This window comes from Styela clava, chromosome 4, assembly GCF_964204865.1.
Source record: "Styela clava chromosome 4, kaStyClav1.hap1.2, whole genome shotgun sequence".
Classification (NCBI taxonomy): Eukaryota; Metazoa; Chordata; class Ascidiacea; order Stolidobranchia; family Styelidae; genus Styela; species Styela clava.
This window is the reverse complement of record NC_135253.1, coordinates 4,403,579-4,418,524: the sequence shown is the minus strand read 5'-3', so window position 1 is coordinate 4,418,524 and position 14,946 is coordinate 4,403,579. Positions and strand designations below refer to the sequence as shown.

Here is a 14,946-nt window from a genome sequence, read left to right as displayed (position 1 = left end):
CAAACCAACAAAAACGAGTTCGCTGATTATCACGATTTTCCGAAAACATACTAAAAGTGCGAACCACCTGAATCCCACCACTGCTTTTAAGTATGTACAGAATTACGTATTTTAAAAACGTTTCGTTTTAGATGTTGGGGACTAGATCAGCCGTGCAAACAAATGGAAAGCAAAAATTAGGATTGGTTGACCATGGTAATCGCCTATACATGGGCAGTGAAAGAATGATATTCGAATTTACGCTCGGCCTACTTTTTTACATTGTGACCTATCTTACTAATATTAGATGAATTCGAAAAAAATGTTGGAAGGTCATGCAATAAGTTTTGAATGGGTATTAGTCATAATAGCATAAGATTTTATGAGAATTGTTGTCAACAGACAATAAAGAGCTTTGGAAAGATTGCATCTTGTTTGTCCAACAGCATGAAAGTTCACTTTGTTCAGATATTTTTTCCTACTATCGGTAATACAAAAATCAGTAAAATTAAAACGTATTGTTTAGTAAATTGGTTGTCCCAGTCGCGTGTAGTAGAGTTTATCTCGCGGTATCCTCTTGGCTTAGACATAGCTAGACTCCTGTGTGGCTCCTGCAACCTCTTGTTATCGGTATTATTATATATACTATCCACGTTCATATATCAGGAACGTTATGCATATGTATTTTACAAAAAAATGACAATAATACCACCATATGCAATTATAAAGTCTTTATAATAGCGTCACAACTATGGCATCTGCGGGTTTGGTCAAACGCTGAAAAAATGCGGAGAATCCTCGGAAGATTTGATAACGCAGTCCAATGTATGAAATCCGCGGTAAAAGTCTCGGAGGTTTGAAATATTAACATAACGTCGGGTTCTTGGGCAAAACGTAAACAGACTTGTTGGCAGATGGCAGACTTTGAGGAATGGAAAGGAAGCTATGCGTAGAAGAGAAAATTTTAACTTGATGGTTGTATTGTGGAGGACAAGTTTACCTTTGTCGTTACACGACAACGGATATAACGGTAGCGCTTTTAATCCTCCGGATCTTTTTCATACACTTTGACGAAACGATTTGTGACACATACGTCACTTCTTTAATTAATATCAGCCTCCAAAACTTCAACGTTTACTTAATTTAATTAAACACCAAACAATGAACAGTTTATATATATATATAATAAATGATCAATGTATGAGAATGTTTCAATCAAATGTGGAACTATGATAAATTATATTAAAACTGGCTGGTCATAGTGAAACGACTGTGGGCTATTTACCTATTGTCCACCGTAAAACAAGTTTTGGCAATTTCTAATTTTGAGAACGTTCAAATTATTTGGTTTGACTATTAATTAATTTCATATAATTAATTTGGAAAACATCAACTGTTGTTTTAGGAAAATCTTACCAGAATACCCAAATCGTATCTAAATACCTCGCTTATTTGTATTTGGAATATAGTAATATACAAACAAAAAAATTCGCAATGCTACATAAATGGTGTGATTGAAACAAACTTGTTTACAAGTATATATGCTTAGGCTTACCATACGTCCCGGTTTAGCCGGGACAGTCCCGGTTTTGACGAGCTGTCCCGGCGTCCCGGCCGGTTGACTCAACTGTCCCGGTTTGTCAGCACGACTGTCGTGGGTAAAAAATTCATATTCATTATTATTACAATTTTTAGTGGCAGCCCATTTACCACTGTTTTGCGACACACTTCGCTAGTTCAGAGAGAGAGAAATTGCTCTATTGTTATGTCACAATCGGTTTAATGTTTAACGTCACGTAACGTTAATGGGTCACAATGTTTAACGTTTTTTCTAACAGAAATATTAGCATTTCGAATTTGCAGAAACTCGTAGATATTGTTTGCCGGAACATCGGCATCTGTTGAACGGATTTTCTCCATTGTTAAAAATTTTTGATTCGAAAGCAGGTTCAGAATGCAAGAAGAATATATAAAAGCACTCGTGACCTGCAAATTTAATGGTGATGTCTCTTGTTATCAGTTTTATGAAAAAATCAGAACATGGATTTTTGAGAAGGGTTCCATCTGCGGACAATACTTTTGGTCTAGATAAATAATACAAACTATTTTTTTTTGTTTTTCTCAATTCAATGATCAGTAGAGATTTACAGCCGTATATACCCTTAATGGCATGGTAGACGTTTCAATATTACAAAGACTGGCAATCGACCGAATGTTTGCCAAATTGCACCGTCCCGGTTTTTTGTTTCAGATTTATGGTAAGCCTATATGCTACAATTAAATATGGGACAAGAAAAAATAGGAAGGGTGAAAGTTTGATAGATGAGAAAAAATAGGCGCATTCTTATTTTGAATTTGACAGCTAAAACAATTTTTCCTATCCAATATACTTACACTAAATAACTGTATTGCCCGCGAGAGTACTGCTTAGTCGCGATTTGTTGGGTGAAAATAGCGACTTGCTTAAATATTAGTTCATTTATACTCGTTTACGAATATGAGACAAGCCTATTCACGTACCTTGCTTTGACTATGCCATAGTTATTTCAAAGTTCATCAGTGCTCATGAAATTTATTCAATTGAAATTTGTTTGTATCCGTCAATTTCAATTATTATTAAATTAAGGAAAATTATATGAACTTAAACATTTACCTTTGTTGGACAATCAGTTGTCCGTGATGTTCAGTTGGAACTCAAATAAACGATAAAGCAGGCTTGTCCGAGTTCATGGGATTCCCACGAGAAACGTGCCATGCGATGAGATTGAACAGGCATACATAGCAATGGGATGGAATAGAAAAAATACGTTATAACCCATGGACGGTGACCGTACATTTGAACCCATACATTTGCACCCGTATATCCGCGGGTTCAATCTATACGAGGGTGCTAAAATCCATGGGTTACGGCGTAGTAGTATATATTTACGGTTACGGTTAGTATGGGTTCAAATATCAGTAAAAAAAATCCATAGGTGCAATAGTATGCAGATGCAATTGTCGTGGGTTCAAATGTAATAGAACCCCCGTAGACATGCCTGGCTAGAAGTCCTATTTTCAATGATTTCATAAAAATTGAGTAGAAGTCGAATTGTATAAACGCCATACCAACAAAGAAAGGTTGTACCTTAAGAATAATAGACGAGTGAAGATTGTCCCAGCAGAACAAAAACTGACACGAATGTACACACTGGCGCAAGGCAGTACACGAAAATGCCGGCTAGAAACAGCAAGGATTATCAGAAAAGTGCTTACACCTGTTGAAATTGTCGACTTTTCCCCAATACTGCCTGGAATGGTAACGACTTCAAAGTTCAAACTGTTCACATTCGCAAGACACTTCGGTGGACAATAAACACTCGAGGTCGCACTGTGTCGATTCGTTTCCAGGGTTATAGTACGCGACTTCGGAAAGCATTTACTGATAACGCAGTAATAACTCAGTAACGTTGAGTAATTAGCAAGTAAATTAGGTGGCAGATGTGTTTTACCACTAGTTAGATTTTATCAATGTCTTCCATTCTTTTATAATATACGTCTATTATTAACAAATTTTGATCAAACATAACTGCATGAGCTTCAAGCCCGATTAGAGAGAGTACCGGTACCCGTACCGGTATATTTCGCCAATAAGTTTGCTGTCATTTGCAAAAAATATATGATTTTGAGGTGTATAATATTGTCATATGAGTTGTATCATTCAGTCCTATAGCATGAAAATTGTTTAGTTCAAATTTTATAGTTTTGAGAACAAAGTTGATCGCAAAATGGGTAAACTAACCTATTCATAAAAAATACAGAGAACAGATTGTATCAAGCATTACTAGGCTTACTGGTACCATACGTCCCATTTTAGGCGGGACAGTCCCGCTTTTCAACACTTTTTCCCGCTGTCCCGACTTGTCTGTCAAAAGTCCCGCTTCGGCGTTCATCCAGTCAGCATAATACACGAACATTGCCAATTGGCAAGTACTCGATACTGTTGTTGCTGTGTTGCGTTCCAGTAGCCTACCTACTGATGGTGGATGCGTGGTTTTGTTTGTTTCGTTGTTTTCCGCTAACAACAATTACTACAAGTTGTTACATATGTCAAAAGGGTGCTTAACGTTAACAAAAATTCATTTCTATTTTTCGAACTGAAACCGATAATTAGGCAGACATCACGGGAACTCTCGATGACAATATGATCGATGAAGACAGCCGTGATGGTTCTGAATGTAGGCCTCTAATATAAATCGGTTATATTAAAGTTGAAAAAATCACAGCTATGGTCTTTGGAGGCGTCCTGCTTTGAGGTAACAAAAATATGGTAACCCTGAGCATTTCCCATATATTTATAATATTAAATACATGCAGAAGAGCGCTATGTTTAATATGTAGAAACAGTTCGATATTATAGCAAATTTTTAGTAAGTAGTGGTGATACTTTAATTTCGTCTAGGCAACGAATGAATAAAATTTTTAGGATTTTCAAGTTATTCAAAAAAATATTGTGTATTGAAACAGGTAAAATATAAATTTTGATATTCATCATGATATTACATCACAATGCCAATCTGTGACGTTGTTAAACTTGATTATTATGAGAAGAAATTCATTGAGTCTACCAAATCAGGGGAAAACAAAGAGTTCTTAAATATGCCAATCATACCGGTTGCAAAAATAAATCATCTTTCTGACAAAGTTCAGGATTTACAGTTTACAGAAATGAAAAATCCAAGGCAAATCACAAGTGACGGTACAACTCCTTTGAACGGTGCATCTGGGGATGGTAAAAGCAGTGAAGAGCCACCTAATGAAAATTTACCCAAGAAAAACTGGAGTGAAGAATTAAAAGAAGGAATAAAACCGGACGCCTCTGAACATCAAGATGAAGATGGTGGTTCTTCAGATGAGGAGAGTGATGATGATTCTTCAGATGAGGAAGAAATTAAAGCTCCTATTGAGCTTATGGGAGAATTTCTTCAATACGTAAGAACATCAGACTGGGAAAATGCATCAAAATTATGTAAAATGATTTTAATTTATGAACCTGAAAATCCAGAAGCTCTTCAATTTCAATCTGTGATTGCTGAAAAGGCTCAGGTATGAAGAAGACATCAGATATGCTTACAAGATAGCTTTATCGTTTAGTGAATCTTGAACCCCAAATCAGCCAATTTATGAACAATCAGCTGCGCAAGAAATACATAAAATAATTAGTGGTTCATTGTATCATGTATTGTCGATAAATTTGAAAAATCTCGTGGGATATTTTCACTATGTCATCTGTGAAAGTATTCTACTATTTTAGGGAAGATTTGAAATCTATTTGAGTCAGCATTACTTTTCCAATATAATTAATCATTCCACGATCTTGAGCCAATATCGAACCACCTGGCCACACAAATTGATTGTTGTTCCTGATCTAACGCACGCCTGAGAAAATTGTTCAGCCACTTCAATTTTTTTATAGTTACACTCCTATCTAATATTTTCTTCCTCAACATTTAAATATATTACTATCACAGATTGAAAAAGAACTTGCTGAAATGAGTTCATCATCAGATGAGGAAGAAGAATCATCATCAGAAGAGGAGGAAACTGAAGATGAAGAGCAAGAGGAAGCTGTTGATAATGACTCTAAAAATCATGATAATGATCAAGATGATCCTGATGAATTTGAACCTAGACCAGGATCTAAAATGAATAATAAACTAATATTTCCTCATTTAGATCCGGTGTGGAAACCATAGTATTTACCTGTATGTGGATAGGTAATGCTCAGCTCAATGAAATCATAGTAAAGACATTTTGGTGCACACTAATGGTAATGCTACTTCAACGATCCGAATATTAGTACCCCAACCAAGATTCATACCAATCTTGTTGACTAGTAGACAAATGAGTTCCTGCTATATCATTCTCTATATTTAACAATAATATTCTTTATAAGGATGTTTAAAGAATCCTTGAAATTACTGTTACTTTCACTGTGAATTTTGCAATTGAAAACACTTCAGATTTCTAGTATATAAAAGTACTCAGATCAGTCATATCCAATGGTGGAATTGTGAAAATGCCCTTATTGAATATATGGTCAGCTTCCAATGTTATATTATGTATGTACATGCATTTTCCAACAAGAGAATATGGTATCAGTATTTTGCCATGAATGAATGGTCTGATAACCTGTTAAAAAAGGAACTGTGACAATGTTTCTTCTAACGACAGGTTCGTTACTCGGCCAAAACGGAAGAAATAGGTTAGTCAATTTCTCATCTCTAGACCAGGGCTACTCAACTGGCGGACCGCGGTCCGAGTCCGGACCTTTCGAGTATTGGAATTGGACCGCACCTAAGTATTTATTTTGGATCATCACTTTTTGAATTTCCTATTATAAAATGACTTTCATAGTTTTGAATGTATACGAAAAGAATTATAACATCATAATAAACACTTTTAATTTGCTACTAATCATTAGTCGGTCGGGGAAGTGCTCGTTTAAGGATGCCGAAATATCATTTCTGGAAAGACCGGACCCAAATAGTTTTGAAGTTTTGTTTGCGGACCTTCGCTAAAATTGTTGAGTAGCCCTGCTCTAGGCTACCACTGTGTCTCGTCTTGAACAAAATTAGCCTCCAATGTAGAAAGTAAAGCTATCAATCCATTCCCCTTTTCTGTATGTTTTCTTATCCAGAGAACTCAAATACGACCAAAGATTAAGAAATCTTGAGCGAACATCTCATGCTTCAAAGTGTTCATATAAAAATTCTAATATTCTTTGCCTGTTTTTATTTCGATATTGTTCATATTTATGTTTTGCAAAACTTTTACCTTCATGATTATTAATCTTTGCATTAAATATCAGAGTTACATTATCAAAACTACGATGTCACTGAATTAAACGTTTTGTGAATATCTAAATCAAATCTAATCGGCTGGCAACTATAGTACATATTCGTCAGTCACCCTGTCATTCTATGCATCATGTGTAATGAATTCCAAGTTAGTTATTACCATACCTGCCTGGGCTATAGGCTGTGGTCCGCCGGCATAACGCATTTCTTACAGCACCAATTAGTGTCAAAATGTAAACATATAGTCGACAAATCTGCTTCCGATCCACAAATTATACTTAACTACAGAACCAATGTCAGTCAAGCATTAAAACACTTTTATTTAGTTCACAGAACAATATGGCAACATATAATTCAAACAGCAAAAAGGCATTTCCTAACATACGTATGGAAGCAATTAGCAATATTATTTTTACTAACAGACAAGACAGCGACAAATTACTAAACAATAGTATTGAGTTCATCCATAAAGGGAAGTAATAATCTAGTAACGCAAATATGTTAATTAATAAGAGGTCATGTTGAAATATTCCTCTTATATATACATGTGTGCATATTTTTTTTATTTTTTTTTAATTATTTGTTGACGATATGGGCAAATTCTTTGTAGAGACTGAGCTTATTGTTACATCTGCTCATGATGGCTTAGAATTTTAGGCAAATAAATCAATGGTTAGTGATAGAAAACATACACCAATGTCAATTGTGCTGTGATGAAACAAGTCATAGCCAAACTGTCAACACATATTACTTCATGATATATTTGTAATACACCTAAATCTTTGAATAAATAACAAGTTAAGTCCTGGTTAATATGGAAAAAGTGCTTCATAATGTAATATAATGCATGGAACTATATGAAATTGTAAAATTAGGCAAAGATTAAAACATCTTAATGGCACAAAAAGGCACAAATCATACAACACAAAAATAAAAAAAAACTTCGGAAATCATTTTTGATTTATAAAACAAGAGGAAACAAATTTAGAGTTAAAACTTGACACCGGCTGTCTTTAACATCTCATCAAGTACCGTCCACAAAATTGAATCTTTTGGAAAGTCGTTATCAACAAGATTGACAAGGTAGTACTGGTTGCAAATGTTTTCTATCACTGCTCGTGATTTGGTCTCTGGTTCATAAAGTTTTGCCCACTTTTCTATCCATAGACCAAAGGCTTCATCCTAGCAGAAGAAAATAAGTTATTAGTGACTCGAACTGTCATTGTTTGATATTCTGTTTAAACAAATAGTCTTCCGAAAAAAAAGTACAATTATTTCTGAAAAGTATGCAATCCATTAAGCGGTTACATTCTAAATACTGACAGCATTGAAAGTTGCTGGCAAAGAAAAAATATATTTTAACTGATATTTCTGTGTCGATGGCCTACTGAAATCCATACATCAAAGTAGCAAGTGCTATACGTTAGGAATTCGTTTGTCATCGAACTAGTGGAGTTCGCAGGTTCAAGCTCTCCAAGAGATAATTATATGTGAGAGGATCGCTGGACTCCTTGCCGTCATGGGGCGATTCAGATAACCGGTCGCGACTTCCTCCACTGTCAAGTCCATGCAATTGACAAGGACTGGCAACCGTGATGAGAGGCCATGGTTCATCATATGAATAAGCTGTCTTATCGGCTTCACCCTACCCCGGGATAAATATGAAATTCCCATTCTACGATAAGTTACAAATACAAAAACGATTTATGACTGAAAACTTATGTTACATGCTGACACTTTACCTTCCAACAAATAAAACTGACTGGATCCACAACTGTGGGTTGGATAATTTCTTTTCCTGCAAATATTCCCCAAGTTACTGCATTAGGAGTCTGTCTATCAGCGTTGGTATAATCCTCATTCCCCTCTCTATTTATCATGTGATAATTAACCCTTGGTTCATATTTCGGTAAAATTTTCTTTAATGCCTCAGCGTATTCACGTTTAATAAAGAACTCGAGATATGCCTGTGAATAAAATTTGGAATCAGTACGCAAACATATTCATAAATAGGTTATTACAAATTCATACTTGACAACTTTGCTTCACACAAGTAGCAGCTCAAATCTATAGACCAGGGGTGAGCAAGGTTTTCGGGTCGGGGGACAAAGATAAAATTTTATGAACAGAATGACAAGAAGTTTTGTTAACGTCTCCATAACATAAAAGTCTGTGTCAACCTAAAATACAAATTACACAGACTACGATCATAATCTATCAAGCCTAGTGCACCATACAGATACCAACAACTATCGTATGTAGCGGCAGCATCAGGCGAGACAGACTGATTCACTCGCCGGACTGGACTTGGCCCGCCGGTCGTAGTTTGCCCATGTCAGGTATAGACCTATGCGAGTTAAAAAAAGGCCAATGATTTAACATAGAGAAAGATTATAAGATTTATATGATATAGTAAAATGCACACAATGGAATATTTAAAAAGTAAAACTGACCTTCTGAAACAGATATCCACCTTCATCTCCCCATCCAAATACAGGATGAGTTGAAGAAACTGCGTTAATGTTTGGCTGAGAATTGATCGTCAAAATACCCAATGCATTGTACTTTGTAAGAAAATCTTTCATTGTATCAGTTTCTTTTGCAATGCCGTCATCATTCCATGGAGTTTCCTTTATCTGTGGAATTAACATTTATATTTTATTATTTATCAAATGATTAGAAAATTACACAATTATTATTGTTATGTAGTTGCCTAAAATAATGCAAAAACAAAATATTCAGATTCATGATAGAAAAAGATTGCTACAGGACTCATCAAATCAATCATTATCAATAATATCACTCCAATTCGTATCATGCGTTTCTAATTTTAACAATGCCATGTCCAGTACATGCTACCGTTATATCAGCAAGTGAATTTCTAGATCAGTGTTTTCAACCCTTTTTAGTGGAGCGAAAGGAACCCCAATCAACATTCCAGAGGCTTGAAGCAAACCTAAGTATTTAATTATATTTGAATACTATGGACTTAAATTTGAATGTTAACTTGTGAAAACCCTTGGCCTTGACTGTACTGACAGACCCTAGGGTACTGCGGAATCCCAGATGAAACCATTGTTCTAGTTTGTAATTCGTGGATGATATAAATGAAATCTCCCAACAAAGCAGGTTTTATCTCATATCCTTCTTACCTGGATTCCTTTCTCATTTTTATCTCCCGACAAAAACTGAGAAAAGACCTTCCATACATCTGATTCAGATTCTAATTTTTCTCCCCATTGCTGACGTAATTTTTCTTTCGGGGTTCGTGATCGGAGATAAAACAAATGATAATCTTTCAAATCACCAAAAGCTGGATTGGCCGAATCTCCCCTAAAATATAATTTTATTGCAATAGTTATATTTTAATATGAATAAATTTTTTAATACTAGGCCATTGAAGTCGGTTGAAGATTTGAACAGTTTGGCATTTTAGAATTTAGGTATTTTGCATTGAAATTATAACAAAGAAAATAGTATATTCATAGTAAAATAGTAACAGCATTTTGGCAGAAAACAATGTAACATTGATTTTTTAAATTTGTGAAATTTCATTTTTTCAATGATGTTTATCATGAATTGCTTCGAATTTTCACACTTTTGTATAACAACATAAAACATTGTTTTTCTTACCATCGTCCATTGGGAAATTCATCCCAATCCTGCGTACGATGGATATAACTCTTTGGTCTTGTTCCCCAAAATATAGGTCTGACTTGTTCATTGGCTTGCCGTTCATGGTTGCCAGATATTTTCCAAGGTAATGGCCTAGATATCTTTTGTTGCCACAACCCTGCATTATATAAAAGCAAGAAAAATAAAGTGGGCTGTTAATTGTTATTTTGATTGGGACTGGATAAGAAAGAAAATCATGACATGACAAAATTAAATTCACATTGTTTATATTACAAAAAAATAGTACACAGCCTTGCACATCCATTTTAAACAATAAATCTAAGAATTTACCTAAATTTTCCAGAATGCTAATTGTTGCAGTTTCCAGGTTGAGAGTATACATATGAAAACCCAAAACTTCTCCAGAGTTCAAAAGTTCACGACACATGTCAGTAGCATAATCAATCCCGAAGCTACAAAACCAATGAAATTTTGTTATTTATTTGATTCATTACAAAAATGACAAACAGTCTATATTATACTTTGAGAAAATCTCTAAAACAACTAGACAATGTAAATGACAAAACAAAAATGACTCAAAATAATCAATTTCTCTGAAAATAAAACAACACTGTTCTCGTGACAAAATCCATCACTTTCTTGAAAGCTCCATAAGCTTTTGCTTCGAATTGTCCCAATAAACTTACTTTCGAATAGCTGCATCATTATCTTTTATTGGTTCAATAATTTTCTGCACATCCTCAGGGACTTCAAGTTTCGATAATTTTGTCAGTTGAACAAGAGATCTGTTCGTCTGATGCACAACAAAAACGATACATAAAGTGTTAAATATTGTGCCAGATAGTGCAAATGAATCATATTCATTTGCACTAAGAAGTACATTTTACTGAGGCGACAAATTCCAAGATAAGATTAACATTTGTTTCCAGTACTTTTCTAAGTGAATTGATAATGTGTTTTCATAAAAAATATTCCTTTCAAAATTACTTTACATAATACACATTTTGAAATTATTCACTTTATTTAAATTAAATGTCTTTAAACCTGTCAATAATGGCATCACCAGCTGGATTTGCAATTTAGCAAAATTACCATATTCACGGAAATCATTATATGACGTGTAATTAGTGAAAAAATGATGCAACTCTTTCTGTTGTGCATTCCCTTATCAATTAAAGTTCCAAAACAATATCCAACAGACAAAAATTAATCAATCAGCGAAACATAAATAGGAGTGATTTTTTAGCTTTTTGATAGATTAGTTGTTCAATTATAATCTGGACAAGTGTCATCCAAAACTCAATTACAAATAAACAATTGAAAAAAGTTTGAACTAGAAACAAACAAAGAAACTCCCAATTTTTAAATTTCGTTTTGGAAAAATTAGATATTTCATGACTAGCATTATTTAAATTTACATATATACCTACATATTTAATAAAAACATAATCGATAAATATTATAATCAAAAAAGGAATTATACTTGACAAAAATGATGTCATTCAAATTCATGGAGAATTGTGTGGTTAAACAACAAAGTTGCATAATATCAAATATTTGTTTATCTTTCAACAAACACACTGTGTGTGCTGAGTAAACTATGCTACTCAACTTTAACGTAATTAGCGGTACCTGAATCGGAAAAATTCCAGGGATAATAGGACATTGAATTCCAATTTTTCTGCAATCTGACTGAAATTTTAAGAATTCCTCAGCTTGGAAAAATAACTGAGTTATAATAAAATCTGCACCAGCATCTACTTTTTTCTTGAGATTGACTAAATCGTCTTTATATGATGAACAATCCGGATGACCTTTAGGATAACCTGAATGACAAATATACTTGTTTGATAATGGAAGCCACAAGACAAGTTTACTTCTGAGCCAAAATCAATATTTCGTACTTTATTTCACAATTATGTACAAAATGTTATTATATAATAAAATGATCAATGTTATTCTCAAAATACAACATCAAAGGGTTAAAAGTTCAAGTTTCCTTTGGTGCTTTCGTTCAACAAAATAAATAATATACACTAGTTTGCTTATCATTATCAATAAAAAAGTTTATTGTCTGTAAAATAGGTTTAGTACTAATAATGCAATAAACTATTAAAAAAAGTGTAATATTAGGAAATTTTCATGTAAGTTCATATACCTATTAACTCTTACGGAAGATAAACTCTTTGGTAAAATCTATATAATACGTTCTGCGAACTTATTTTTCAATTCCAATTTTCGCTTACCTGCAACACAGATGCTGAAATAATCTTCATATTCTTGACGGATAAGTTCCACTAAATCAGAACTATAATTCAACCCATTTTCATTCATTTCCCATTCGTCGCCTGTTGGATCTAAAATCAAATTATTTAAAAAAAATTCTTTTGTTTATGAGTACACCCCATCAACTTGAACAAAATTCAGAAGTATCTTTACAAATACTATCATATATGCCATTTTTTATTCACGATACCAATATGACTCCAATATATGAAGATATCAATAAAGCAAGTGAAAAGGCGCCAATATTACAATGGAACACTTCACAATCAAACAGAACAGAGAACCCTATATTTGTTGAAATAGAAATCTGAAATAGTAACAATTAAATATTTAATTAATTAATTAGTGTACTTTTTTAAATATTTAGTTTAATGTTTAGTTTCAATATAGAGTTTTCAATAATAAAAAGTGATATTCTTTCCTACCTCCTCTCAAGGCTAGTATGCTTCTGATTCCCAATGATTTAGTTTTTTCTAGATTTTTCATGATTGTTTCTCTAGTTTGATTGCAACATGTCATATGTAGCATTGTATCAATGCCACAATAATTTAGAATTGTCCCTGCAATTTTGGTTGAGGATGTTATTTTATCACCACCGGGGTCGCCAGCAGGATGCCAAGTTATGTCAATAAATAAAGGATTTCCGTCCCTCATACGATCCAACCTGATGAAAAGATGACACAATTTCATGTTTGCAAAAAAATTCATTCATATACTGGCAATTGAAGCAAAAAAAGATATGTTTTGCAGCTCAATTTCCATTATACTACTTAAGCTACTTTTTACTTTGATTCCTAAATTATTCCCAACTTTGGTAAAATTCATTCTCAATTACCTTGAGAAAGTGAAAAATACTAAAACACTAGACCAGTCATTTCTTAATAATTCATACTAGTGGTTAATTTTAAAATATACTAAAGTTAGAATAACTTATAAGTTATGAATAGCTAAACATGTTGCAACCTGCGGTTTTTTATACGTTTATTTGTACAGTTTGGGCATGAGATATCTAACCATATTGACCACTTTGAGTTAACTAAACTTATTTTATAAGTATTCTTAAACCTAATTGCATACCTTCCAATAAGATTTGCAGCCCCCTTTTCTGTTCGTGGAGGAAAAAATTCCAGTGAAAACCATGGATCTTTTGATTGCACACGATTGTTTATTTTGTTTTTTAGAGAAACGAAAGGAGAAACGCCATTGCACAACGAGTCATTCGTTTTGCACAATCCATCTGTTGCGGAGGCAAAACCATTTGTTGCCCCGTGCACTTCATCTCTTTCAACAGCATCTGCTTTTTCTGTCCCAGACACCATTTTTGTTTACTTTCTGTATTAACTTATTACACATACATCGAGAGAGTCCTCCAGAACCTCACACGAACGCACAGACGGTTACAGGCAAATGGGGACGATCGATGAAATTTTTCGTTTTTATACCAAACATAACATAACGCTTGATTGATCATGCATAGCATCAGCTGTTTTTTAAATTTGAAGGCGAGAGTTGAGTTCTTGAAACGATATATCGCGTCAATTGGTGAATATCATTGCTTTCAATTTGACTCTTATCACAAACGCGCTCAAACAGTTTTTATTGTTGTACACATATACATCATCGTAAATATTATCATATTAAAATTCGGTGTAGTATTTTCCCGAAAATGCGCAATTTCTGTATAACATTCCATGACGACTGGCACTCAAAAAGAAAAAAACGTGGAAAAATTACTTTCATTTACAGTTTTTGTTATTTGTCGAGTGACCCAATAACAACGCTGCACCTATATATCATTATTGGACACTAAATGTTTTTGTTGATGCTGAAGGTGGGATGATTGTTGTTGTTGTTATACTTACCAAAAGTCGCTAGAAGATTATCATGCTTTTTTGATTTCAATTTCAAGTTAGTGTTATTAATTATTTAATTTAAATTTATTGGACACGAATTGTACATACGCATGTATCGATTTGTTGTTAGAATTCCCATTTCTCATTCTTATCCATAATATTTATTTTATTTAGATTTTGTTGCGTTTTGCTTGTCCGCTGATCTTTTCAGAAACTCGGTGTTGTCAGGCAAGTTGAAAGCAAACTAAAGCTTTCCTACTACTGAGCTATTTAGGCGTTCGGCGATAGTTCATTAGTCAATTAACAGAATTTTGACACAAAGATAGGCATCTGGACCAGAACTCAACTTCAAC

The 14,946-nt window shown here is 33.9% G+C and overlaps 2 protein-coding genes across 2 annotated transcripts; one reads left to right on the top strand and one right to left on the bottom strand.

Moving 5' to 3' along the window:
- The first annotated feature begins 4,467 nt into the window (after nt 1-4,467).
- On the top strand, nt 4,468-6,973 carry LOC120326368 (uncharacterized). Its single transcript, XM_039392638.2, has 2 exons — nt 4,468-5,064; nt 5,490-6,973. Exons 1-2 carry the CDS (start codon nt 4,528-4,530, stop codon nt 5,712-5,714), a joined length of 762 nt encoding a protein of 253 aa, XP_039248572.2. The 5' UTR covers nt 4,468-4,527; the 3' UTR covers nt 5,715-6,973.
- Nucleotides 6,974-7,118: 145 nt separating this feature from the next.
- LOC120326455 (methylenetetrahydrofolate reductase (NADPH)-like) lies at nt 7,119-14,164 on the bottom strand. The gene is made up of 11 exons (XM_039392750.2): nt 13,818-14,164; nt 13,166-13,404; nt 12,701-12,811; nt 12,087-12,280; nt 11,141-11,247; nt 10,785-10,906; nt 10,452-10,611; nt 9,971-10,151; nt 9,272-9,454; nt 8,561-8,785; nt 7,119-8,000 (listed from the first exon to the last, which is right to left on the bottom strand). The coding sequence occupies exons 1-11, from the start codon at nt 14,057-14,059 to the stop codon at nt 7,809-7,811; spliced, it is 1,956 nt and encodes a 651-aa protein (XP_039248684.2). The 5' UTR covers nt 14,060-14,164; the 3' UTR covers nt 7,119-7,808.
- Nucleotides 14,165-14,946: the final 782 nt, after the last annotated feature.

Coding starts and splice junctions, on each gene's coding strand:
- LOC120326455 (XM_039392750.2), bottom strand. CDS start 14,059: ATGGTGTCTGGGACAGAAAAAGCAGATGCTGTTGAAAGAGATGAAGTG. Junction 8,786..9,271: donor GTGGATATCTGTTTCAGAAG/GTCAGTTTTACT, acceptor TTTTATTCACAG/GCATATCTCGAGTTCTTTAT. Junction 8,001..8,560: donor TCAGTTTTATTTGTTGGAAG/GTAAAGTGTCAG, acceptor TTCTTCTGCTAG/GATGAAGCCTTTGGTCTATG.
- LOC120326368 (XM_039392638.2), top strand. CDS start 4,528: ATGCCAATCTGTGACGTTGTTAAACTTGATTATTATGAGAAGAAATTC. Junction 5,065..5,489: donor TGATTGCTGAAAAGGCTCAG/GTATGAAGAAGA, acceptor TTACTATCACAG/ATTGAAAAAGAACTTGCTGA.